This window comes from Eretmochelys imbricata, chromosome 21 (assembly GCF_965152235.1).
Source record: "Eretmochelys imbricata isolate rEreImb1 chromosome 21, rEreImb1.hap1, whole genome shotgun sequence".
Classification (NCBI taxonomy): Eukaryota; Metazoa; Chordata; order Testudines; family Cheloniidae; genus Eretmochelys; species Eretmochelys imbricata.
In genome coordinates, this window is record NC_135592.1 from 9,883,331 (window position 1) to 9,909,960 (window position 26,630).

General features: G+C 53.9%; 1 protein-coding gene across 1 annotated transcript in view; it reads left to right on the plus strand.

Annotated features, from left to right (window-relative positions):
• ITPR3 (inositol 1,4,5-trisphosphate receptor type 3) overlaps positions 1 to 26,630 on the plus strand; it is an 83,474-nt gene that overhangs the window by 25,545 nt on the left and 31,299 nt on the right. Inside the window, exons 3-26 of the mRNA XM_077839557.1 lie at positions 3,143 to 3,264; positions 6,911 to 6,997; positions 8,022 to 8,180; positions 8,814 to 8,912; positions 9,087 to 9,170; positions 9,659 to 9,805; positions 10,583 to 10,678; positions 11,720 to 11,770; positions 12,488 to 12,630; positions 13,190 to 13,289; positions 13,718 to 13,878; positions 15,698 to 15,839; positions 16,658 to 16,819; positions 17,665 to 17,837; positions 18,710 to 18,829; positions 19,850 to 20,032; positions 20,832 to 21,083; positions 21,593 to 21,737; positions 22,093 to 22,240; positions 23,122 to 23,318; positions 23,567 to 23,696; positions 24,655 to 24,712; positions 25,016 to 25,181; positions 25,779 to 25,943. Coding sequence (XP_077695683.1) covers positions 3,143 to 3,264; positions 6,911 to 6,997; positions 8,022 to 8,180; positions 8,814 to 8,912; positions 9,087 to 9,170; positions 9,659 to 9,805; positions 10,583 to 10,678; positions 11,720 to 11,770; positions 12,488 to 12,630; positions 13,190 to 13,289; positions 13,718 to 13,878; positions 15,698 to 15,839; positions 16,658 to 16,819; positions 17,665 to 17,837; positions 18,710 to 18,829; positions 19,850 to 20,032; positions 20,832 to 21,083; positions 21,593 to 21,737; positions 22,093 to 22,240; positions 23,122 to 23,318; positions 23,567 to 23,696; positions 24,655 to 24,712; positions 25,016 to 25,181; positions 25,779 to 25,943 — 3,290 coding nt within the window. The remainder of the gene's footprint in view (positions 1 to 3,142; positions 3,265 to 6,910; positions 6,998 to 8,021; positions 8,181 to 8,813; positions 8,913 to 9,086; positions 9,171 to 9,658; positions 9,806 to 10,582; positions 10,679 to 11,719; positions 11,771 to 12,487; positions 12,631 to 13,189; positions 13,290 to 13,717; positions 13,879 to 15,697; positions 15,840 to 16,657; positions 16,820 to 17,664; positions 17,838 to 18,709; positions 18,830 to 19,849; positions 20,033 to 20,831; positions 21,084 to 21,592; positions 21,738 to 22,092; positions 22,241 to 23,121; positions 23,319 to 23,566; positions 23,697 to 24,654; positions 24,713 to 25,015; positions 25,182 to 25,778; positions 25,944 to 26,630) is intronic.

Below are 26,630 nucleotides of genomic sequence, written 5' to 3' on the forward strand. Positions count from 1 at the left end.
GGTCCATGTAGGAGGTGGCAACACAGCCCTTTGATCTGGACTCAGAGATTCTCTCGCCATCTCCCCTAGGGTGGTATTTGGGGCCAGTCTTAAACCCAGGAGCCATCATGAGGGCAGGATAGAGCCACCCTGGAGTCCCATTCTAGTGATACAGCATCACAAGGGCTCCTTGGCGTGGGATATGCCATAAGCAAACAGACCTGTGAAATGAGACCTGAAACCTGGCTTCCCTCCAGAGGCACAGAGAACTGTGCCCTGTGCCTGTTCATTTGTCGCTCCCAGGTAAATCAATACATGCTCACCAGCAACTCAGGACGGGAGCCAAGGATGGAAAATGATTTTTCTTCTTCTGTCTGAAGTTTCTGGGCTGCTATTTCAGGAGCAACAAGGAAGATTGAGGCCTGTGATCTCTTCCTCCTCCAGCCCCTTCTGATCCAGATCAAAAATGCAGTCTCTGAGGCTGTTTTCCAGGGGTATGACCTTGCTTTTTCAATTCACAAATCACGAAGTAGGGTGTCTGGATCATTGCATGGTCCCTTCCCTCACAAAAACACCTCTCAACACTGAACAGCATAGCGGAGTGGGGAGGCTGTAATGGAACGATCACACCTCTCTTGGGATCTATCTATCTAATGTTGTCAGATAATTCACACATTTGGGGAGTGAGGGTCAGACCCCTTGAACTTTGGCTCCCGAAACACAGGCCTTTACCCAATGAACTTAAAGACATTTTCATAGCTACTGGTACCAATAGTAAGTCTATTATCCTCTCTATGAGTATTCACTAGAGAGCAATATTGCACTTACACTAAGCCAGCGCGTTACATGACTTTGTCACACTTTGACAACTGCTAAAGGAGTAAAAAACTCCCACAGCTTCTGTGTCTGGGTGTCCTTCCTGCATGGTATACCCAGCCAAAGAGAGATGATGCACTTTAAGCTGCATTTCATGGACCGAATGCTCAGTCACTCAGAATCCTGGGGGATTTCCTGGTGAATTCAGAGAACAGTTGACTTGATCGTCTTAACTGTGTTTTTTCTGGTTTTACTGCCAGTTTCTCTTGTACTTTATTCCAAATACAACAGAGGGAAAGAACCCAATTGTTTAAAACATTTCACATATGGTCTTCGTTAAGGGGCCGCACCTCTAAATCTTTGGGCTGGATTCTGCTGTCGGTTTCACCAGGGTAAATTCTGCGTGACTCCACATAATAGAAAGGAGTTAAGCTAGATTGCACTGCTGTAAACGACATCACAATCTCGTCTTTGGTGTTTGACTTGGCTCAGCATGTGTGCAGACCATGTTTTTGGCACAGTCAGAAGAGGTAGTAACTGTGTGCAGATAGGTATGTATGTGCACAGTGACCTGTTTGAGGCAAGTGTCAAAGTTTTAGGGAAACCGAACCTGTGTTCCCCCTCCATGGTCCACCAAGGGCACCAGCTTAAAGGTTTCATATCCCACCTGTCACCTCTCTTAGGTAGAGACCTGTGTCTCCCTCCCTCCTGACCGTGGTTGTTCCAGGCTGCGCAGTTCCCTGCCTATTCTGTGATATCCCTAGCAAGCCAGACTGGCTAAAAGGCCCTGCATCTGCACTTTGCTTTCCCAGTGCATTGCCTACAGTTATAAGTTACCACACAGCTCTTGCTAAGCAAGCACATTTATTCTTAAGGTGAAAGCATCACAGAAAAAACGTATTAAAAACAATAAAAGAAGCTGCATACGTGCTAATAAGCTTAGCAGAGGTCACCCCAGTTCCAACCTTAGGCTCCAGTCGGTGTCAGTCCTTCAAACCCCACAACTGAGTTTTCTCCATGGTTATGGATTCATAACTGTCTCAGAATCAGTACCAGAACCAGGTGGGGCAGTTCAGCCATTTCTTTATACAGCTTGGGTCTTTACCTGGTTCTGGAGACAAGATCAATCAGCAGACTATGACCCTGTTCTCAGGGTGTCCCTTCCAAAGGCAGGTTTTGGGTATAACCAGAGTAGGGGAATTTGCATTCACCTCCCCTGAGGTATTCCCCAGGAAATCCACTTAACAGTTATTGTCCCAAAAGTCCATTCTTGTCTTGCACACTTTCAATATAGTCTTTTGAACTCTCAGGCCTCACATTACATCTCCACCCTAGAGAGGTTACCTACAATCCCAGCCCATGTTAATACAGAAACTGTGCATTTAATTCAATATACCCCAAAGAGAGTTAAACTTAATTCGGTAAGGTCTCCCCAAGGAAATGCAGGAAATTGCCATATCTGTCACAGCATGTACCTGGACTATCACTGCAGAACACCCAGGTTGAAAATCTTACCAGTTTGTGTAGTAATTTCTGTTGAGAGCAAATAGATCTGAAAGTCGGGGAGCAGGTTAAACCACTGAGTCATCTCGCCAGTGACTCTCAACCTTTTGCAGAGGACTGTATCCTTTTTGGGAGTCTGATTTGTCTTGCGTATCCCCATGTTTCACCTCATTTAACATCTACTTTCTTCGAAATTTGGACATGAAAATACAAAAGTGACACAGCCACTAGTACTGAAAAATTGCTGACTTTCTTATTTTTACCACATCATTGTAAAATAAATCAGTTGGAATATAAATATTGTACTTCCATTGCAGTGTGTAGTATACAGAGCAGGATAAACAAGTCACTGCCCGTATGAAATTTTAGTTTGTACTGGCTTCGCTAGTGCTTTTTATGTAGCCTGTTGTAAAACTAGGCAAATCTGTAGATGAGTTGACGTACCCCTGGAAGACCTCTGTGTACCTCCAGGGCTACGCGTAGCCCTGGTTGAGGACCTCTCCTCTATACTTACCAGATTTGAAGCTGAGATACAATATATACAATAGATACAATATACCAGATACTCAGCTGGTGTAAATTGCCACCGTCCCACTGGCTTTCACCAGCTGAGGGCGTGGCCTCCGGAAATGGAATGGAGTGCCCTTAACTCCTTGCAAGATCAGGGTCTTCGCTCAGCAGTCCTGAAATGGGGACAGTGTCCCTACAGGCTTTGAACGTGACTAGCCTTATTCCCACACTGCCCAGCCACAGACGCAGGTTCCTATGGGGGATATGCCGCTGACTGACCTGAGCATGTCCCTAGAGCGATACACTGTAACCCTTTGGCCTTCTGTCATTCTAGACTGTCTCTTCAAAGTATGTCCCATGAACCGCTACTCTGCCCAGAAGCAGTACTGGAAGGCCAAGCAAACCAAGCAGGACAAGGACAAGATTGCTGATCTGGTACTGCTGCAGAAACTCCAGGTGAGGCGAGCTCGGCCAGTGAGTGTGGGTGAAATTCCAGGCCACAATCCTCGCAGTGGGTGGCCGAACCATTGAGAGAACCTTAGTGACGGCAGATCCACTTAATGCAGTCCATGGCTGGCAGGGGCTGCCCTTGAAATATAGCAGTGCTCTCTGAGATGCATAAGGTTGCCCCCACTCTATTAGGATCTAAGCAACCTGGGAAATACTGCAAATAGGACTGATCCAAAGCCCACAGAAGTCAGACTGCTTTTCGCTTTGGATAAGGCCCGCACTAACTGTTGCCAGTTGTCTTAAATGACTGTGTACATTTGTAAGGAGGATTAAAAGATTTTTTTAAGACCAGAAGGGACCATTAGATCATCTAGTCTGACCTCCTGTGTAACGCAGGCCAGAGAATTTCACCCAGTTACCCCTGTATTGAACCCAATACCTTGCGTTTCGCTAAAGTGCATCTTCCAGAAAGGCATCCACTCTTGATTTGAAGGCATCAAGAGATGATCGCTATATTCTGCCCCATCTGTGCTGATAACATTACCTCGTGTACAGGCACCCTCTCTTTTCCTGCGTGGGTTAGAAAACAACTTCTAATATCAACAGATATGCTTGCCGTTAATGGAAGCAAATTAGCAACTGAATATAGTCAGAGCACTGGCAGACTGTGTGTGTGTGTCATGTCCTCTGTTAAATGTTTCTGATTTGAGTCCTGATCTCATTTAGTACCAAAGAACTTACACAACTTCGTGCTCTGCCCCTTCTGCCCTCTCAGCATAACGTGTGTGTACACCATATTAAAATCTACGCCTATATTTGTAAGCCAGTAGGTATCCCTGGACTAGGAAGGAGTTTTATGCAATGTACTACCCACACTGGCTCCAGGTTGAAGCCCCTTGTAGATCCCAGGACAGAGCTGGCATTCAAGGTTGTATTTATCCAAGTCCCCAGCTAGGTTTAAACCATCTTTCAACCAGAGGAAATAATTTCCTGAAATAGTAGCAGCCCAGAAATAAAGAGCGGAAATCCAGGCCTGGCGTTCTGTCTGCAGCGGTCTGAAATGTGCTAAGTTTAGTTGCCAGATGTAGGGGCCTTTTGTGTCTCTTTTTGTGGAGGTTTTTGAGGAATTTAATATTTATAAGCGTCTCACTTTGCTAGTCGCAACGAGAGACGTGAGGCGCAGACAGGTGCTATGCACGATTTCCCTTCTGCAGCTGTGCGGATGCTCCCCGCATCCTGCCCTGCAGCTCCCTGCTATTCCAGTCCCCACTATCTCCCTCCCCACAGCAGCTGCTCCTCAGTGAAGACTTGTCACCTCCCTACGGATAGCCCCCAAGAAGCGGCTGTCAGGGCTCGCCCACACTTAAAACACTCCAGCAGCACAGCTACGCCTCTGCAGCGCTTGAGTGTAGACCCTACCACCCCGTCGGCGTAGCTAATCTTCCTCCCCGAGGGGCAGTAGCCAGGTTGATGGAAGAATTCTTCCAGCAATTTAGCGCTACCTACACAGGGATTTAGGTCGGTTTAACCACGCTGCTCGGGGGGGGGGGGGGGTGGATTTTTCACACCCCTGACCAACATTGTTAAATGGACCTCATTGTCTAGCGTTGACCAGGCTTCAGTCTCACCTGGTGGTTTTGTGACAAGGACAAATAGTTTGTAAGAAACCTGCTGGGAGCATCGAACTCCTTTCCCGCCTGGGAGCTCTGTCCATTTGAGACACACTGGAGCCAGACCCCCAGATCTGAACAGCCTGGGATTCATGGGGGGGGGATTGGATTTCGTGCCACACGGTGCCGCAGACAATAAGCTCAGAAGCAGCCCTGGTGCAATGGGTTGTACTTTTTCTCTTTCTTGCATCCCTGGACCCGTTTCAATGGGTTGCTCTTTTCCAAGCTGCCTGTAAATCCACCCTGGGGGCTGCTGGGTGTGGACATCTGCTTATTTTCCTTACAGTTCCTTTTTGCAGCCCTGGTTTCTGCTGAGCCCCAGGGTCCCGTCCAAACCGGGCATGCTCAGGCTCCCGCTCCCCCATCGCTGGAGCGGCAACAGAGGCAAATGTTTATCCAGAGATTCCGAGGGATTAGGGATTAATTAAAGAAAAATAGCAGCAATGTTTTAAAGAGCTTTTAATTGTCAGTGAAGCGGCCTGAAAGCAGCAGCGTCTGCCAAGGCCAATTTGCAGTTGTGGCCCTGCCTGCTTGGGTAATTGTTTTCAACTTTTGCTTTTAAGGGACTGACTCATGGCAAGGGAGGTTTCCAGCCCTGGATCTTCTGTCTGTTCCATTCTCAGCAGCTTGGGGCTCCTTTTCCCCTTCCCCCAGCTTCCTTCCTGTCCTTTGCCAGGAGGATACCGATGTGAACAGCAATCTCACCAACATTCATTTCCCCTCTCTCCTGAGTGACCCGGGGAGAAGGTGGAGACCCGCTGGGCTGACGGTGTTGTGCAATCTGGTTTAGGAATAGAAGAGTAGATGGGAAAGGCACGGGTTCTCCCATCCCCCTTACCCTGCTGCAGTTGCAAGAATTCAGTGGAGTGTGTCTTGAACCCAATGAACCACCTGCAAAATCACCCTGTAGCAATCCCCGGCTACCGAGAACTTTATGGACGTTGGCTGTGAGTCATCTGCATAGACTTCATAGCCATAAATTAGGGACCTTTCACTCCTCAAACCACCGGCTGTAAGCATAGCCTCTGCTAGAACAATCTTGACTAACTGGTAGCCCTAGGGCATACATAGGTCCTGTAAACTGCCCTGGGCTGGACAGTTTGACAGCCTGGCATTCAATCCAGGAGAGACGCTGCTGATGTAGTCGGACCCCAATACTCCCCGTATAAATATGCCCTGACAGAGAATTCATTCCTCGCTCCATATATTCAACAGTAACTTTCCTGTTCAACACACCACGAAGAGGCATGGATAACGCATGTGGTTTTGGGGAGACAGTCTGGCTGGCCTATTCCAGGGCATCTCAGAGCGGGCAGTTGGCCACTCCAGCATCTTTCTCCCAGCTTCCTGGTTACTACGGGGCCATCTCCAGCTAGCGAGTCAGAACATGCAGCCTCCTGTGTGCAGTAACTGCCAGTGTTTCGAGGAGAGCTGGCCCTGGTAACTGCTGGGACCTCCTGAATCCTGGGGCCTCCCAGCACCAGCAGGGTTTCAAGTGGAGGCAGTTTGTGCAGTCCCGTGCAAAGGCACGCGCTCCCTTGTTTTCATGTTCACAGTAAGACCTGGAGCCAACCTGCCCAGAAGACTGGGGCCCACTTTTTTCCAAGGCGCCCTCTGATTTGGGGTGCATCGGTTTCTGGGTGTCCAGTTGGAGTCCCCTAGGCCCTGATTCTCAGAGCTGCTGAGCACCCACGGCTCCCACCGCCTTCAAGCAGAGCTGCTCTGGCCACTCCGAGTTGTCTCAGGTCGAGCACCCAGACACCGAGGCAGCCCAAATCCCAGGCCGCTTTATGAAACGTGGCCCCAAGCCTGGGAGCTTGCCCGTGGCCATCGAGGGGGAGGGGATCCAGAAGTAGATCGCAAGCCTGGCCTCCCCCTGTGGCTGGCGTGAAGCTTCCCTCGTTACCCCGTGTTCCTCCCCCCCGCGCCCCAACGGGAGGTGGCTGCAGCTCACCGGGCCCTGCTCTGTGTTTTGCGGACAGCATGCGGCACAGATGGAGCAGAAGCAGAACGATACGGAGAATAAGAAGGTGCACGGGGACGTGGTGAAGTACGGCAGCGTCATCCAGGTATGGGCCGCGAGCACTCCCCTCCCTTGGGCTCAGCATTGCCGGCAGCTCTGGGCTATAGCTCACGGCATGGCCTCTTATCTCCTCCCTGGACGTCCGTGGATAGGGTCTGAAGCAACCTACGCAGCTGCCTGATTGCTTCTCCTGTGAACTTAAGGGTTCGTTTTAGTAGGAGCATCTAGGCAATAGCTAATGGAGGGTGTTTCATTGCAGTGTAGACCCAGTAAACCATCAGTATCCAGATTCAGTCCCCAGCTGGGGTGTAGCTAAAGACTGGTCCATTCCCAGCCAGAGACTGGACAGCTTTCTGCCTGTTCGATGTGAAGGGGTTTGGGTGGCTGGTGGTGAATTGCTAAGACCCTGCAGGCTGTGGGTTAGCGGATGGGCGCACCAGGATGTGACATAGCACTGGAGTAAATTCTCACCCATCGGTGAGCTCCATTGAAGGGGCAGCTGGAAACGCACCCCTTGGAACACAGGGGGCCCTATGCAGTGCTATGGCTTCTGTAACAGCAGCCCGGCCCGGTCTGCTTGTGCAGGAAGTGAGGGTGCAGGCGAGTATTAGCAGGCAAGTAAAACACTTGCTTTGGCGTACAGCCTTGGCCCTGCACCCACGGGACCCTGTGATTGTTTGTCACCTGGCAGTTACCTTTGTTTGAGGGCTGCTGCTGGCAGTTTAGATTTTGGCGTACAACTACTCGGCTCTATGAGACCTGAAAGCCTCGGGCCACCCCGTAACTTGGGCCTTGGGGTGATGCACAGAACCAAGGCAGCAAGCCAGGCTGGAGGACCAGGCAAAAGCCAAAGGCAGTGTGGGCAGACCAGGCCTTCCTCGTGCAGTGTCCCTTGTGGTGGAGAAGAGACAGGGCTCTGCAGTAGTGGATAGAAAGGAGGAGGCTTCTGTGAGTCTTTCTCGCTCCCAGCCTGTGCTTCCTCGCGTCACCATGCAGGGGCTCCCTAATTCCCCGCCTGGGCTAAGGTGCCGTAGAGGGGACTGGGGATGCCACTGTGTTTGGCTTTCCAGCTTCTCCACATGAAGAGTAACAAGTACCTGACAGTGAACAAACGTCTCCCCGCCCTGCTGGAGAAGAACGCCATGAGGGTGACGCTGGATGCGACGGGCAACGAGGGCTCCTGGCTCTTCATCCAGCCCTTCTGGAAACTGAGGAGCAACGGGGATAATGTGAGTATGGTGGGGAGGCGGAAACCGAGGTGGGAAGGCTCCGGGGTTGGGGGGTCGTACTCGGTGATCAGTGTGGCAGCTGGGGAAACTGAGGCAGTGAGGGTTAAGTGGCCTGCCCAAGGTGAGTGGCAGAGCCAGGGATAGAATCCAGAAGTCCTGACTCCTGGTCTCCAGCCCTGACCACTAGGCCATGCTCCCTCCTGCTGCTTCAGCTCAGGTCCACTACAGGATGGATTGGGGGGTAGTGGAGCAATTCAGTGTCCTCTAGGATTCAGGGGCTCAAGTGTCACTCTCAAGCAGATGAGGGTGGGGCAGAGGGGACACACCCTGTTTCTCAGCCCGCCCCCCAAAGGCCAGCCTGTTCGTGCAACAATACTGATGGCGCATTCCCAGATAGGGAGAGTCTCTTTTCTGCATCCTGGTTGCAGATCCCAGTGAGTAGAGAGAGGCTCTCAGAATAAAGGTGATGGGGGCTGGTGGAGGATCCTGAGGGCGGCAGGACCATGCTCAGGGGCAAGACTTCCACATCAGCAACCACGAAAGAGACATGCAGGCAGCGTGCCCAGGGCTCATCCCTCTGCAGAGTCCCCATGTTCATGCTCTCACCCCCCTCTCTCTAATTCTCCTCCCCAGGTAGTCGTGGGAGACAAAGTGATCCTGAACCCTGTGAACGCCGGGCAGCCACTGCACGCCAGCAACTACGAGCTCGCCGACAACGCCGGCTGCAAAGAGGTACCAAGAACAGGGAGGAGGGAAGGGTTCGAGTCCACTGTAGGGATTCTGTGGGAGGGCTAGTAGTCACGATGCTCGTGTCTGGATCTGAACTTCTTTAGCACTTGTTTGGAACCAATCTGTTTTGTTTCAGGCCCGTCACAAGCATCTCGATCTCTCTGTCTTTTTTCCCAGGTGAACTCGGTCAATTGCAACACCAGCTGGAAAATCAACCTGTTCATGCAGTTCCGGGACCACATGGAGGAAGTGCTGAAAGGGGTAATGAACGAGCATCCGTTCTTCATGCCAGAGCTGCTGGATAGGGATTCTGTTGTGCTAGGCGCTGTACAAACATGGCGGGAGAGACAGCCCAGCCCCTGTGACTATCAATCTGAATTTTCTTTGCCAGTCTGTACCAACACAGGGTACAGAAGCTCTGCTCCTTCAAGAGGAAAAACCTGCACTTTCACCCATCACGCCACCTAGTGAAGTGGGGGGAGGAAATGGTAAGGGGCAGTAGGGCGTCTGGATGCAATTGCCCTGCTGAGCATGCCACCGGTATGGCTGCCTGAATCCCAAAGACTCTCTGCAGGACGACAGCCCTGCCCAAAGGCGGTTGAGCTTGATTGGCCCATGAGTGCATGTATTGTCTCTGAAGCTTAGGGAAGGGGTGTCCACGGAACCGGCAGATCGAGAGGTGCCATCCCTGTGCGTGTGTCTTGTGGGTACCTCCCTCGTAACCTCCTCTCTGCGTCCCTGGTTGGCAGGGGGATGTGGTGAGGCTGTTCCATGCCGAGCAGGAGAAGTTTCTCACCTGCGACGAGTACAAGGCCAAAATCCACGTCTTCCTCCGCACCACCCTGAGGCAATCTGCCACATCTGCCACCAGCTCCAATGCACTGTGGGAAGTCGAGGTGAGCACCAGGGGTAGCACGGTTGCAGAAGAGCGTGTCGGCGCTCTCTAGTGGCTGGTGTGCACAGAGGATAACAGCCTACTACTGCAGACAGCTGATGGCAGCTCAGGTGGTAGAGGAGAGGGGTGTGTTTTTTGGTGCAGACGGTCCCAGCTTCCAGCCCTGCTGGTGACCCACGCCGGGGTAGCATCAGGCTGGAGTCTGACAGGTGACTCTGTGGTTTGCTGAGTTCATGCGTTCGTAGTGGATGCTTTGACAGACTGAATGGCTGTTTCTGTACATTTCGGGCCTAGACACTCTGCCTGGGCTGCTCGTCAAACGCTGACCCTTAGCAACGCAGCCATAGCCCGGTGGCTGCAGCACTGCCCACTGAAAAGGGGCGGTTAATCGCTGCACAGAGCTAACAATAGGCCCAGAGCAGAGCCCGGGATGTACTCCGTGACCTCCTAGAGGGTTCAAATTGTTACTGTCGCCTGCTGGAAGCCATGTCCGCCTGGGGTGTCCCCGACACATCCACCGCACCTGACCCACCTCAGAGCTATTCTAGGTACTTAGGCTCTGAGCACCTCGCTCCCTTTCATGCATTTCCCCTCACAGCGCCCCTGCAAGGCAGGGCAGGGCGGTTATCCCCATTTTACAGGCGGGGAACTGAGGCACAGAGAGGCTAAGTGACTTCCCAAGGTCTGTAGTGGAGCAGGGAATTCAGCATGGTCTCCCAGGTCCCAGGCTAGCACCCTAACCCCTGGATCCTCCTTTCTCTCCCCGCATGCCTTTCAGGTGGTCCATCACGATCCCTGCCGAGGTGGAGCCGGGCACTGGAACGGCCTGTACCGCTTCAAGCATCTCGCCACTGGGAACTACCTGGCCGCAGAGGTAAGAGCGGCAGAGGGGGCTGGATGGAGACGGCCGGCTCCTGCTGCCATCGAGGTCTTGCCATCCCTTGCAAAGAGGCTGCAATCTTGCCTGTAATGCAGAGCAGCGATTGCTCTCCGCAGGGCCACATTCTGCATGGGGGCCCTGCATATTTTCCTTGGGGCGGAAACTGACCTTAATCTAGTTTATAGGGAGCTTTGAGAATCTTTTGCCTGGGAGGCTCATTGCCCGTGCTGATGGAAGGGTCTGCAGCTCCCTTCCAGTTCCTCCTTGCTTATAGGAGGCAGAGACGCCAAGACTTGGGCCTGGGGCCATGAACAACATTGCTGTTTGCCCATTTGCCATGCTAGGATATGCCCAGCAAAAAGCCCCCAGAGCTGGCACGCACTTGTCAAACTTGCTCTTCACGTTCTCCCTTTCCGCTTGGCCTGCGGCACGCACAGCCCAGCAGGCTGAGCTGTCCTTTATTTGCTCATCCTGGGCCAAGCTCTACAGTCAATCCTTTCACCACAACCCCGTTGCTCTGACAAAAAGGAATTTGGCCAGCCATGCTTAACTCTTTTTTTTCTGACTCCTGACCAAATTCAGCTCTTGCTCGTCTTCTAGGGCATTTGCAGATTTCAGGGCCAGAATGATCAGATCTACTCCAGTGGTTTTCAACCTTTTAAACTTTGTGGACCACTGAAAAATTTCAAATGGAGGTGCCGACCCCTTTGGAAATCTAAGACAGAGTCTGTGGATCCCCAGGGTTCCAAGGACCACAGGTTGAAAACCACCGACCTAGTCTGACCTCCTCCATAACACAGGCCAGAAAACGTCATCCACCCATTCCTGCCTTGAGCCCACATTGTGCGGTGAAGGCTAGAACCTATATTTTAGAGCGAGACATCCAAGAAAGACTTATCCGGCATGTCTCCGTTGAGTCAGTGGAAGAAAGAGCAGGTGACAAACCCCCTTGCTTGGAATTTGAAAGGGTCAGAGTCAACGGTCCAACTTGCGTGTTTATGTTGTTATTTATTTAATATTTCTTTCACTTTGTAGGAAAACCCAAGTTACAAAGGAGATGCCGCCGATCCCAAGTCTGCATCCATGGTGAGCTTTGAGATGTGTTCTGCTTGGCTAGTGGCTGAGCGGCTGCTGCTCTCTGGGCCTGGAAGTAATTTCCTTGCTCATCCACTTAGACTCTCTGACTGGCTGTTGAGAACACAAGGAATCGGCACCGTAACAGAACGGGCCATTGGCCCAGCTAGGGAGGGAGCAGGTGCAGTTAGATTCAGGGAAACCACAGCAGCTGGTGCTCAGGGTGACACTGGAGCGGCATCGTGCTCTGGTGGATGTGATGCTCCTGGCGGTGCTGGAAGGCTGCCTTGCTCAGTGTACCTGCTCTATGAGGCATCTCCATGTAGCACACTGGCCAAGTGTCCCAAGTGCACCCCCGGCAGGTGTTCGTACATCTGGTTGGAATCGAATGGCCTGGAGGGTTCACACAGCCCAGAGCGCGCTGGAAGGGCATGCAGATGAGGTGGAGGTAGAAGAGAGACGACTTCCTAGCCCTGTGGCAGAGGGGTTCTTTTACCCTGTTTACCAAGTGTCTTCGGGAAGGTGGAGTTGGTCCTGTAGGTCCACTGGTGCATGCCACCCCTCTTCTCATGTGTTTTCATGCTGCAAGACCCCAGCCCAGGTTCTTGGGAGCTTCTGCTGTGTCTCGAGACTGACCCGCCTTCCCCCTAGAGTACGCATGCATGCGGGAGCTTGGTACCGCATCCAACCGCTTGGTACCACACTCCATAGCTGCTTCCCTTGCTGCAGGGCGGGACCATTCGCTCCAGCCGGAGGAAAACGGGGGAGAAGATCAAATACCGGCTGGTGGCCGTGCCCCACGGGAATGACATTGCCTCCCTCTTTGAGTTGGACCCTACCACGCTGCAGAAGACGGATTCCTTTGTCCCTCGGTATGCGGGAACGCCCGGGCCCACTGTGAAACCTCACCGGTTCAGTCGGCTTCATGGCCTGGTGGGAATTCAGAGCTAGTTCGCCAGCTGGGCGCAGTCTCATGGAGGTTGGGCTGCTTTAGAAGGGGGGAGGATTTGGGGTCAAGGAAGGGAACATGGAGTAGCAGTCACACAACCTGAAAGCCTAGCACTGAAACCTGGTCCACTCTTGCAAGGGGGGACCTCTAAGGAAAAGTGTAAGTGGCCCTGTTCTCTCCGAGTCAGTGCTGAGCCAGCATGCTGGTGGGAGCTGCGTGGCTGGAGTTGCTGTGTGTTGGAAAACCAGTAGCGCAACCATGGGGTCCTGGCCCAATTCCCGCTTGGGTGACTGTGTCGACTCCCCTAATTCCCCTGCAGGAACTGGTGCAGAATGACCGTCGTGTCCCACCCCAGAGGTGGCTGCATTTCAGCACGGGGAGGTTTTGACGTGATTCCCACCTGCGCATCTGGAAAGTGCTTCTGGGCCTTTCTGGATGGAAAGCGCGATAGGAACACGGAACCTTCATTGTACCGATTTCAGGAACTCCTACGTGAGGCTGCGCCACCTCTGTACGAACACTTGGATCCAGAGCACCGACGTGCCCATTGACATCGATGAAGAGAGACCCATTCGTCTCATGGTACGTCCCACGCTTGGTCACAGCTTGGCTGCAGGGTCTAATGAGCTCTTAGAATTCAGAGTTCGTGTCCCTGTAGGTTCTTGAGCATCATCAGGAGGACCAAAGCAACCTAGAACCCGGCCAAAGCAACCTAGAACCCGGCCAAAGCAACCTAGAACCCAACTCATCTGTCCAGTGCAATAGCTGATAGTAGCCACGAGGTAGGGACGGGGTCGGGTGGCTCATTCATCCCACCATGGTTGGAGTACAGGTGCTGTGATGGTGGTGGTAAATAGCAGTGTGGAAGGGAGGGGTTGTACCTGGAGCCCAGCGTTGTAGTGGGTGAAGTGTTGAGAAAGGTGTCCATGTGTGTCTGACCCTGCGGCAGATGCGGTCGCTGGAGCTGAAGCGGGTTTTGGTGAGGGGTGACACGGGGTTCTCTCTTTCAGCTCGGCACCTGCCCCACCAAGGAGGACAAAGAAGCTTTCGCCATTGTCTCTGTGCCAGTGTCAGAAATCCGGGACCTGGATTTTGCCAACGATGCCAGCTCCATGCTGGCCAACGTGGTGGAGAAGATGAACAAGGGCTTCATCAGCCAGAACGACCGCAGGTAACAAACCCAACCATGCTCCTGACCATTGGCCAAGCAAAGCCAGGCCCACGCTCAACGCGAAGGCATCTCTCTGCCTGTCTGTAACACGGTGACTTTTGAACATTGCATTTGATGAGTCTCGGGGCGCATCCGAGGCTCCAGTGTGCTGAGCCCTGTGGATTTTGGTGAAACCCAGGAAAGCCTGATATCCACTCAGATCACAGTTTTGTCATGCCGGATATAGGGATGAGGCCTTCGCCTTCCAGATGCCTGTGGGAGGCGAGCAGAGTCACTCTGGGTGCAGGGGTGAGGCAGTGAGCACCAAGTTGGGGGTAGACTTAGGGTGCCAGAGATCTTCCTCTGCCTGCAGTACCAAATGGACACTCTGGGGGCCTGACTTGGTGGAAGTCAGTTAGGTGGGTCCTCCAGGCAGGCTCCCTAGTCTCCATTCCAACTGAGATCATCCCCAGCCAGGCATCTCCGCCCCCAACACTGGCCAGCCCCCCCCAGCCAGGCCTCTCGCCCTCAGCTGATCTTATCACCCCTACTGTGGCCAGGCCTCCCCCTTCCCCACCCCCCGTATCCTGACCAAATGGTCGCTAGGGATGTGGGGGCGTAAAGGGCCTGGCTGGATATCCAGCCTACAATAAGCAAGGAAGCATGCAGTCCTACTGCTAGAATGCAGCATGTCCTCCGGTGCAGGGGGCAGCAGGACAGAGTCCGTGGGCCGGGCCATATCTCTGTTACTCATGGCACAGCATGGCTCTCGGCCTAGAGCATTGTGCCAGCACCATCGTGCTTCCCTGCCAGTGGCCTGATTACAAGCCGGCTCCTCCCCAGGGACGCAGCAAGGAAATCCGATTGCGTGTGTCGGGCCCCTCCTTTGCAACAAGAGAAATAAATGAGGAGCTGGGAGATGGCCCTGAGATAGCGCCAGGTTAGTTAGTCGTGGTGTTATTTATAGGCGGGTGGGTTCTTGGCATTTCCTAAGCAAAACACAGCGATACGGTGACGCAGATAGACTAAGCCACTTCCCCTTTGCCACCCCTCCACCAGAAGACAAGCTGAGTCCCTTGGGCTACGGTGTGCCAGAGACTTGCCTGAAGGGCTTTGTCTTGTGGAAGAGAACCAGGGTTCTGACCACTCATGATGATCAAACTCTTGACTGTTCACAAGTGTGAGGATATTAGTCCTGTTGTCCAAGCCAAATTCTTTATGTACTTTTAGTTTGAATACACATGAGAACATAAGAACGGCCAGACTGGGTCAGACCAAAGGTCCATCTAGCCCAGTAACCTGTCTGCCAACAGTGGCCAATGCCAGGTGCCCCAGAGGGAATGAACAGAACAGGTAATGATCAAGGGATCCATCCCCTGTCGCCTATTCCCAGCTTCTGGCAGTCAAAGGCTAGAGACACCCAAAGCATGAGGTTGCATCCATGACCATCTTGGTTAATAGCCATTGATGGACCTATCCTCCAGGAACTTATCTAATTCTTTTTCTGATTCTACACAATTATAAGGGGTCCAAACCCTCATGCTTCAGGGCATAAACCAAGCTCTAAGAGGTCAGGGAATAAATTCCCCATGGACATTATGGGGGTCAAATTCTCTCCTGCACAGAGGCCCGATACATGTTCTACACACTGCATAAGTTCCTCAAAACCCAGCTTGGGTCTCATTAGTTTTGTATGAACCACCCAACATTGGGGGTTGGTTTGGAGACTAGGAGCGGTTCTAGGCTGCTCTCTGGTTATTAACCCTCCCATTGCTGAGGTCCCAGGTGGCATGGATGCACCCGCTGCCAATAATGATGTTGCGTGCTGCCCGCTTTGCAGGTTTGTGATCCAGCTGCTGGAGGACCTGGTGTTTTTCGTCAGCGACGTTCCCAACAACGGGCAGAATGTGTTGGACATCATGGTGACCAAACCCAACCGGGAGAGGCAGAAACTCATGCGGGAGCAGAACATCCTGAAACAGGTGAGCAGGATGGGAGAGGAGGGACACACAGGGACAAGGATTTGGGTTTGAACCAAAGTGATTCAGCCACTGAACCCTCACTGAGCCATGGGGGAAACGTGGGCTGGGGAACGGGAATTTGGGGACAGGCTGGTCAGAGAGACACTGGAGAATTGTGGACTGTGTGTCTGTGAAGCCAGCTTGTATTCTTCAGGGGCATTTTTATAGAGTTATTGTTAGAAGCTATACATAGTTGGGGGTGAGGGGCAAATTTGGTCAATTGAAAGGTCATTAAAATAAGGGGCTCTTAGAAATTGACCAGAGGACAGGCATACTTGGTGCTGGTGTCATGAAAGCTGTCCTCTTCCATCTCGGATGCCGATCAGTCCTGACCTGCAGCTCCCCACGGCTATCAGTCTGTGCCCCACAGGCAGCTCTGCTGACACTCATCAAACGAGACCTGCAGCCCCTGCTCTTATTCCAGCCTTGGGTTCCTTTTGAGCCCAGTGAAATGTAGGGTGCTTTATTTGAGGTCACAAAATCTCCACGCAGGCCTTACGTGAGATGGTCCAATTCATTCTGCTTGTGATCAGAGTTGAGGTCTCCAGAGGGGACCCACTGCATCCCTTGAACTACCATGGACGGCCTTGAGTTAGCAGCAGGGGTGGTTTAACCAGGCTCTGCCTGCAGGCCTCCCTTATCTCACCTGCTAGGGAACGAGCACCATAGAAATACCTGTAACTAAACAGAGAGGACTCAGCTGCAGCTCTGAACGCAGATTTGCGGAGGGCAGCTTGGAATCTGACTCCCTCCGGCTTCCCTCTTTTGTGTTCGATTAGATCTTCGGGATCCTGAAAGCTCCGTTCAAGGAAAAGGGAGGGGAAGGCCCCCTGGTGCGGCTGGAGGAGCTGTCGGATCAGAAGAACGCTCCCTATCAGTACATGTTCCGCCTCTGCTACCGGGTGCTGCGGCACTCCCAGGACGACTATCGCAAGAACCAGGTGGGTCCGTGTGGCAGGGCGGCCGGGTCGTCCTGGCCAGAGCTCCTGGCCCCACGTGATACACTGTCATCTGTATTGCGGAACACCTTGAGGCCCTAATCAGGGATCATGGCACCGTTGTGCTAGGCACTGTACGTCCATATCACGAAAAGGGAGCAAGCCATCTCCGTCTGCTCTCCAGGAACCCACTCGCACGTGTTGCTGATTTGGCTAGCAAGCTGTGGGCTTTAGGACGCCCGTGCACTCCTGCTGCTCTAGCAGAATCTCCCATACGGATAATTCCCTGTCTTCCCACTGGAGTTGTCAGCTACTTGGGCCGTGAAGTGACAGAGTTTCCAGGCCCCTGGCCTCCTCATCACACGCCAGCTCTGCTGTCCCCAAGGCAGGCAGGAACCTTGTCCTCTCTCTCCGGAGCTTGGATCTTCCTCTTGGCCACCATTTAACACTGACGCTGATGGGGAAGCCCTGGGCGGGGATCCTTCTCTCCACAGCTGGCCAGACAGCGAGCAGGGCTTATGGGGGGAAGCCCTTGAAGGAGATAGGTGTCGGAAGCAGAGAGTGGCCCTGACCTGGGTGGAGGGTGGGACCCGAGCCCACACCCAACCATAATCAGCCAGTGGGGAACCTGGATATCTTCCCCAGAGGTTGGGTCTGCGGGTGCTGGGTCTCTGCATTGGACAGGCACCTCAGTTGGTGTCAGAGCACAGATTCCAGATGTCGCTCACCCTACTTGTCCCTCATGCTGGGGGTGTATTTTGCGGTCACCATTGGCACCCAGTACTAGCCCTGGCCCCTGCTAACTGCTCTGCCCCTGCCCCCACCTGATCTCTGCCCCGCTCCTCCAGGAACATATCGCCAAGCAGTTCGGCATGATGCAGTCCCAGATCGGCTACGACATCCTGGCAGAGGACACCATCACCGCCCTCCTGCACAACAACCGCAAGCTGCTGGAGAAGCACATCACCAAGACCGAGGTGGAGACCTTCGTCAGCCTGGTGCGCAAGAACCGGGAGCCCAGGTGCGTGCCGTGCAACCTGGCTGCTGTCTCGCAGTCTGTGCACTGAGCGATGGACCCCGGTGCACTGGTGTTTGAAGATTGTCATGTCCAACCAGCTGAATATTGCTCTGTTGCAGCCGTAAAGGTTGCTGGCCAGCAGAGGGACTGTGCTGGTGAAGGGGGCGGTATGTTTGGGGTTTCGAGAGCAGGGACTAGCAGTGCCCTGGAGAGGGAGTCACGCAGGGAACAGGAGGAATCCAGAGGCTGGGGTAGTGGAGAAAGTAGCGGGCCTTGCAAAGGCCTGGAGGGATCGGAGAGGCTAACGGAGCCCTGCGGGGGCAGAACTGCAGAGGCCAGGAGTATCAGAGGAGTGGAAGCACCTTCCAGGGTGTTCGTGGTGTAAGAGGGCAGATATCTCCCAGGAGGATCGCAGTGGCTGGCAGTGCCCCGCTGGGTGGCTCATGCTGTCAGGGGATGGGACATTAGATGCTGCAGATCTTGGCGCGGTAAAAGCAGAACTGCGCCATACGAGAGCAGAGTCGTGGGGCCTGGGGAGGTGGAGACTCAGACAGAGGGCAGGCGCCCGCTAATGTGGAGCATCAGCTGAAGGCTAGATTGGGCTGAGCCTGCTGCTCGAGCAGGAGGACCCTCCCAGGTGTGAATGCCAGAGCAGGATTTCTCACCAGCTGGGAGCATGTGCTCTTCAAGCCTCAAAGACCTATCCTGGTGTGCCAGGCCAACAGCTCCATAAGGTCTGCAACCCCGGTCCAGGTTCATGCGAAGACAATAGCTGAGAGAGAGAGGCCAGAGCATCCACTGGGGCGCCCTTCCCCTTCAAGCCAGCCCCCCGCCCCATCTGACCGTGAGTTGTGGCTCTCTTGTGCTCGCCCCAGGTTCTTAGATTACCTCTCGGACCTGTGTGTGTCCAACCACATCGCCATCCCTGTCACCCAGGAGCTGATCTGCAAGTGCGTGCTGGACCCCAAGAACAGCGACATCCTGATTAAAACGGAGTGAGTATCCCAGGGGCCGCTTGGCCCTGAGTGCTGGGCCCTTCCCCACGCCCCGCCATGCGGGACTGTAGCATTGTGTGTGGAGTGGGGAGAGTCATGGGAATACCCTCCCCCTCCTCACCCCGGTCAATCCATAGGGTGGTATGAGGCTTCAGGGCCATCTTACCGCATCCCATCAATCTTCAGGGCCAGCGCCTCAGTTGGTGGAAATTGGCATTGCTCCATTGATTTCAAGGGGGTAGAGAAAGGGTGGTCTAGTGATTAAGGCCCTGGCCAGGGACTCAGGAGGTTTGGGTTCAATTCGTTGGGCACATCATTGACTCGCTCTGTGCCCCAATTCCCCATCTGTCCAGTGGGATAATACCCCCTTTCTGGTGAGGAAGGATGGGCTAGGATACTCACCCAGGCTCAATTTCCTGCTCTTCCACCGACTCCCTGGGTGACCTTGGGTAAGTCACTTAATCTACCCTGTGCCTCGGTTGCCCTTCTGTAGCATGGGGAGAATAGCCCTGCCCAGCCTCACAGCAGGGTTGTGAGGGTGAACCCATTAGAGATGGTGAGGCGCTCAGATACTACTGTGATGGGGCCAACATCTAGAGGGATGGATCTGGACCATTGTTACGGGGAGCCTCCTGAAATTAGTGCCTAAGACACAGTATAAAATATCGGCTTTCTTCAGCTTGCCCATGCCACAGTTCCCAGCATCTGGGCCCAGCATCAGTCTGGGACAGGTGGATTCTCTGGGCTCAGCCTTCTGCTCCCTTGGGTCCGCTCCCTGATCAGCAGTCTAGGAGAGGATCTTCCCAGCGCAACGAGTTTTCTTTCCTTTGTGGTTATTCCTCTGCCCTGTGTGAGATGGCAGGTAGCGTAGTCAAATGGTCAGAGCCCAGGCCTGGGGAGTCTGAAATCCTGACTCCTTATGTGACTTTGGGTGAGTCCCGTTACCTCGCCGTGCCTCGGTTTCCCCATCCGTACAATGGGGAGTAAGGACCCCTGTTGAACGTGGCGGTGTGATTGTAGGCTGAGGCCAGTAAAGGAGATGTCCCAGACCCACGAATACCTGAGCATCGAGTACTCCGAGGAGGAGGTCTGGCTGACCTGGAGTGACAAGAACAACGACTCCCAAGAGAAAAGCATCCGGCAGCTGGCACAGGAGGCGCGGGCGGGCAACGCTCATGATGAGAACGTCCTGAGTTACTACAGGTAACGCCATGTGGCCTCCCCGACCCTCCTGGGTGTCCGATGGGGACAACGTGAGGATTGGACAGTAAATCCCACCCCTGGCTGAGCTGGACTTTTAGGGGGAATTCACCAGGGACTGGAACTCCGCATTAAGGGAACCGATGCTGGGCTCTGTGAGTGCCGTCCCCGCCCTCGGCATGTCTCCACATGCTCAGCCACTCCTGGGCCAGCCCAGTCCCCCTCCCCAGGCGCTGGGATGAGCCAGGGAGGTGACCGTCCGGCTGATCTCCCTGTCTGGCAGTGGGGGACATAACCCACCAGCTCCGCTAATGTGAAGGCGAGCATGCTCTGAAGGAGCCCTGCTGAGGGGGTGTGCCCATGGGACACTGGCTGGGTGCGGGTGAAGGGGAAACAGAAGAGGAGCATGTTTGTGGGGGCCCCCCCTCACTCAGCCAGCCACCATGGGGCATGTGTTGCTGCTGGAGTCAGTGGGAGTTCAGCGACGGGAGCACAGCTGCGCCTTTGTTTCCGTTCACAGAGCTTGGCTGTGCGGGCTCGGAGAGCAGCCCCCTGGCCCAGCCACCTCTCTCCAGCTTTCTTGCTCACCCCGTTAGGCCCTCACCAGCTACCCAAGGGGCACCGGCTGGGCATGAAGCGGGGTCTTGTTCCCTCGGCAGAGGGGCGGGATGATGTCTGTCGCTTCCACAAATGATCTAATACAGATCCCCTCCCTCTCTCCCTCCATCTCGCCTTCTCCTTTCATCTCTTCCCCTGTCTCCGTCTCTGTGTGTCTTCCTCCCTCGTTCTCACCCCCGAACAGGTATCAGCTGAAGCTGTTTGCCCGCATGTGCCTGGACCGCCAGTACCTGGCGATCAAAGAGATCTCCAAGCAGCTGGGGGTGGAACTCATCTTCCTCTGCATGGCGGACGAGATGCTGCCCTTTGACCTCCGGGCCTCCTTCTGCCACCTCATGCTGCACGTGCACGTAGACCGGGACCCCCAGGAGTTGGTGATGCCCGTCAAGTTTGCGCGGCTGTGGACGGAGATCCCCACCGCCATCACCATCAAAGAGTGAGGCAAACCGGTGCTTCTCACTGTGAAGGGGGTGGCATGGGGGATTCCAGCCCATCCCGCCCTAGAGATCCCTGGCTCAGATCCAATTTGTGTCATTAATGACCAAATGGCCATAGTGAAGGCAGGCGGGAGGCACATGTGGAATGGGTCTGGCAGGTCTTAGCCAGGTCTCACGGGCAAAGCCTTAAAAAAAACTGATCAGTCCTCAAGGCCAGTGACGAAATGAGCTTTGGAGACTGAGCTCTCCTCTCTCTCTCTCTTTCGAGGCCAGGGTCACTGGGACACTCGCCCTTGCTGCTGCCAGGCAGGGGTTTTGTGGGGAGAGGACACTGACCTCCGGGCCTGTCCATCCGATGCAGAGAAGTGCATCTGGCACGACGTGCTGCCCTTCTGGAGAGCCAGGCAGGGGCTCCTCCTCCGCGGGAGAGGCACTTGAAGGGCTAGGGCGTTGAGAGAGACTTGGCCCATCTCCTGCTGGCTCACTGCGCCTCTCCTCCCCTTTGCAGCTACGACTCCAACCTGAACGACTCCCGGGATGACAAGAAGAACAAGTTCGCCAGCACCATGGAGTTCGTGGAGGATTATCTCAACAACGTGGTGAGCGAGGCGGTGCCGTTCGCCAACGAGGAGAAGAACAAGCTCACCTTTGAGGTGAGAAGCCTGCGCTGGCCCTGCCGGGGAGGGGGCATTCATCAGTGCTTTGAAGCAATCCCGAGTGGGGGCATTTCAGCACAGCCTGGGCCTTGTTCCCTCGAAGAGGCAAGGAGGCCACGTCTCACTGCTGTACAGGGGCCCTGCGAAAACTTGGCGGCCAGTTTCTGGTCACACCATGGGTGGCCATCTTGGAACTGCCAAGTCTTGGCGCAAACTGGGCCGCCATCTTGGAATGGCCAATTGCCACTGCAGACTGGGCAGCCATCGTGGGAGTCCTTACCCTGTATGGTTGTATTCCTCGTCTGCTCACGGGGTGTGGGAGAGAACTGGAGTCTTTCTGTCCTTCCTGCAGGTCGTCAGTCTCGCCCACAACCTCATCTACTTTGGCTTCTACAGCTTCAGTGAGCTGCTACGCCTGACACGCACTCTGCTGGGTATCATAGACTGTGTCCAGAACCCTCAGCTCATGATGCAGTCTATGTACAATGAGGATATGGCGGGTAAGGCTCCATGGCTGGCCTGTAAGCACCTGCTTCCCTGAACGGTCTCAATTCATTGATGACCTCAGCTGAAACTGGTGGGCCTGACTGTCTCTGGAAGTGTGGGGTGGGGCAGCTACCTGGCGCTTCTCGCCTCTGCGCTCTCAGCCGGGAGCAGTGGGGAGGTCGCCCGGGGCTTCTCGCCTCCGATGGGTAGATCCGCACTGGTGTTCCCAGTGCAGGGAGCCAGGACCGTGGTGGGCAACAGGGCTCCCAGTAGGCAGTGGGGAGCCCGGGCGGCAGCCAAAGCTGGGAGCCTGGGTGGCAGCCTGGCTTGGAGCAGAGACCTGCTGGGGCGGGGAGCTGGCTTTCTTGTCAATTTCATGGCTCCAACAGAGGCATGTAATTGACAAGAATAACAGCCAATGTAAGGAACACAGTGTCTACATAGACTCTGCTTCGCCCTAACTGCATCGACATAAGCCCTACGCCTCTCGTGGAGATGGAGTTATGATGTTGGCGTAGTAGGGCAATTATATTGGTGGGCGCAAGGCTGTAGTGGAGACACTGACGACATGCCTTATGTCAACCTAACTCTGTAGTGTAGACTAAGCCTGAGAGACGGGGGTTAGCAAGAGCTTGGCCTCTCTCAGGTTCTGGGGGAGGAGCTCGGAATTTGGCCAGCAATAGTAAGTAAGAAATGCAGGGACACGCCAGGTAAATAATCAGCCTCCCCATTTATCCTCCAATAAAATATTAAAGCAGTTTCCAGTTTGGTGGAAGTTTGGGTGGGTCCTTATGCCAGCCGCAAGGTGGACTTGGAAGCCCAGTTCTAGCCCCCCTCAGTGTATTAAAGCTGGCCTCACACATTAGCCTCTTGCCAACCTTGGCTGCTTCCCTAGGGAAGAACGTGCGGAAGTCCATCCAGGGTGTTGGCCAGATGATGTCCACCATGGTCCTGAGCCGGAAACAGTCCGTCTTCAGTGTCCCAAGCCTCAGCACTGTGGTGGCCTCTGAGCCCACGGACCGGGAGAGGACCATAGAGAATGAAAACATCGTTGTGATGGAGACCAAGCTGAAGATCTTGGAGATCTTGCAGGTGGGAGCCCACAGTGATGGAAAAGCTGGTGCATGAAGCTCAGAGGGAGGGAACAAATGAAATGAGGAAGCTGCAGATTCCCGTGGACTTCTGCTATAGACCAGTGCCGCTGGCCTCTGGTTAATGCAGGGCTCGGGTGTTCAGAAGGGAAGGTGGGGACGGGGTGGGAAGCTGCAGCAGTGTGAAGAGGGTGGTTTCCATGGTGGGGGATTCACTTCTACACTCCTTCTGCCCATGCTGCTCCCCAGTTCATCCTGAACGTGCGGCTGGACTACAGGATCTCCTACCTGCTCTCCGTCTTCAAGAAGGAGTTCATAGAAGTCTACCCCATGCAGGACAGCAGCGCAGATGGGACAGCTCCAGCCTTCGACTCCACAAGTAACTGTCTCTCCATCCCTTTTGCTCTCTACCAGCAGTTCCAGTCTCCAGTGCAGCTTAGATTTAAAGGGCCCCATATGGCATGTTAAATACCAGCTGATTATTGGGAACACACTGTATGGCTCTGATAAACTCTCTTAGCAGATGAAGAGGGATACATGCTGCATTGAATGGGCTGGGTTGGACCTGGATTTGATTATTTGGTGCCAGGGCCCAGCAGTGGTTTGGGAGGCTTTTGCTTGGAGGAGATGGAGGTTGAAGGAAATTAGGGACACAGACACTTTCACTCTGGTGTTTCTAAGGTGTCTCTCCCCGTGGTACCTAGTATCAGCTCAGTAATAAAGGTCTGCATCCTCCTTCCCTGGCTTCTCTTTCCTTTTGCCGATTTGCTCCCCACTCCCCTTCTGTTGTTGTGAGCTTTTGCCTTTGCCACAGTTAAGCTCAAGGTTAAAGGTGGTGACACCTTCCTCCCCGCTAAGGTGACCAGATGTCCCGATTTTATAGGGACAGTCCCAATTTTTGGGTCTTTTTCTTATATAGGCTCCTATTACTCCCCCACCCCCTGTCCCAATTTTTCACATTTGCTCTCTGGTCACCCTACTCCCCACTTCCCATATGCTCCTTCCTCACAATGAAATAGCAGCAGGACGTGTGTGTACGTAGGAGAGGCCAGTGGCTCAGCAGAGAACTACTGAGGGAGGTGCTTAAAGGCAGGGGAGGTCAAGAATCTGCGGATACGGTGGTGAACGCTCAGGTACCACGCTGATGAACAACCTTGTGACGACCTAGAGATAGCCCAGTCCATCCAGAGTTCAGCAGGGCAGGAAACCCCTTTCCCCTCCCTGGATTGGGAGTTGAGACTGTTTCTCTAGGAGTTCCCTAGAAGTTTCGTTGTCTCCTTCCATTGGGGCGGGGTTGAACTCCCTGCTTATGGCCCCTTTGGTTTCTCTCCTTTCAGATGCAGCAATGAACTTGGACAGAATAGGGGAGCAGGCAGAGGCCATGTTCGGGGTCGGGTAAGTGCCTCAGTCCCTTCTTTCCAGCGGAAAGTGAATCTGTCCTTTGCTATTCCCTGTAGATAAGTCCCGCTCTCCTATGAAGAGGTGGATTGCTGGTGGCTGAAAGCCTCAGGGGGCAGAGAATGTGGGTGGCCTGGGGCTACCATAAAGGCTACCATAGGAGCCCCTTATCAGCCATCAGGAGTGGAATGGGCTAGCACAGGGCCAGCACAAAGCCAGAGGGAGTCCTTATTGCTGCTGAGGACTGTGGCCTGAGGAGCGGATTGTTACTCACGGCGTGGGCTTTCCCCTTGGCTTCAGGAAGTCGAGCAGCATGTTAGAGGTGGATGATGAAGGAGGGAGGATGTTTCTCCGTGTGCTGATCCACCTGACGATGCACAACTATCCCCCGCTTGTCTCCGGCTCCCTCCAGCTCCTCTTCAAACACTTCAGCCAGCGGCAGGAGGTGCTGCACACCTTTAAACAGGTAACACGGCTGGGGGCAGCCAGGTGTCCCAGACCCTCTCGCAAGTCCTGGCCCACACCTGGGGTGCAGTTGGCTGAGGGGGTTGTAAATAGGTTATGCTAGGTGTGAGTCTAAATCCAGCCAGGCTGGCAGGGAGCAAATGCGGTGTGGAAATGAGCGGGTGAGGTCAGTCCAGTGGCTAGCTGGTGCATGTCCACAGCGTTTGGCACCACGAAAAGGTGCATGGTGGAATGGCCAGATCTGTGCCAGCTAAGGGAGTCCCATTGGTGCAGCTCCTTCCTTAAACTGCTCTGGTAGGGATGCTGCAGATCCTGGCCATGCCCGGCAGGAATCAAGTCTAAGTGGTCTTGAGAGCCTCATCTGTGGGAGGTGGATGCCCAGGGTTGGGTAACAACGTCACACCCAGGCCTGATAATGCCATAAAAGTAGCTTTTAATCAGCTGTTTCAGCCACAGCTGCCCCTGAGTCTTCTGGACTGAAGGTGGGGGAAGCAGAGAGCTGAGTGAGGAGAAGGCGGATGGACACCCACGCTTGGCTTTTCATTGCTCACCGGGTCCTCAGTGAGCAGAAGGGGCTGAGGTTCTCCTCGCATTGCAGGTCCAGCTCCTGATCTCGGCTCAGGATGTTGAGAATTACAAGGTGATAAAGGCTGAGCTCGACAAGCTGCGCATGATGGTGGAGAAATCTGAACTCTGGGTGGACAAGAAGGGCAGCCCCAAGGGGGAGGACGCAGGGGAAGGGGCCAAGAAGGAGAAGAAAGAGGTAAGAACCTGAGCAGCTCTCCAGATTGCAGGGGATGGGCTGGATACAGACACCCCTGTGCCATTGGTTCAAATCCAGCTCAGGCCAGTGACGGAAGGATATTCTCTCTTGGTTCAGCCCCCTGAATTGGGCATGCCAGAGGTGGGTGTTAGTGAGGCATTCAGTGCAGGAAGGCAGCTGCTCCTGGGGAAACGGGCAGGTGTGGAACCTTGTCCGAGGCTTGCTGAAGGTCCAACTACCCTGGATCACTCTTGTCCACGTGCTTGTTGACACCCTCAACAAATTCTAATAGACTGGTGAGGGATGATTTCCCTTTACAGAAGCTATGTTGACTCTTCCCCAACATATTGTGTTCATCTGTGTGTCTGTTCTTTACTGTAGTTTCAATCAATTTGCCTGGTACTGAAGTTAGCCTGTAATTGCCAGGTTTGCCTCTGGAGCCTTTTATAAAAATTAGCGTGACATTACTCTTTCATTTATCGATTTGTTCCAATACCTCTTATATGGATACCTCAATCTGGGACAGTTCCTCAGGTCTGTCACCTAAAAAGAATGGCTCAGGTGTGGGAATCTCCCCCACATCCTCTTCAGTGAATTCAGATGCGAAGAATTCATTTAGTTCTCCACAACAACATTCTCTTCCTTGAGTGCTTCTTTAGCACCTTGTTCGTCCAGGGGCCCCATCAT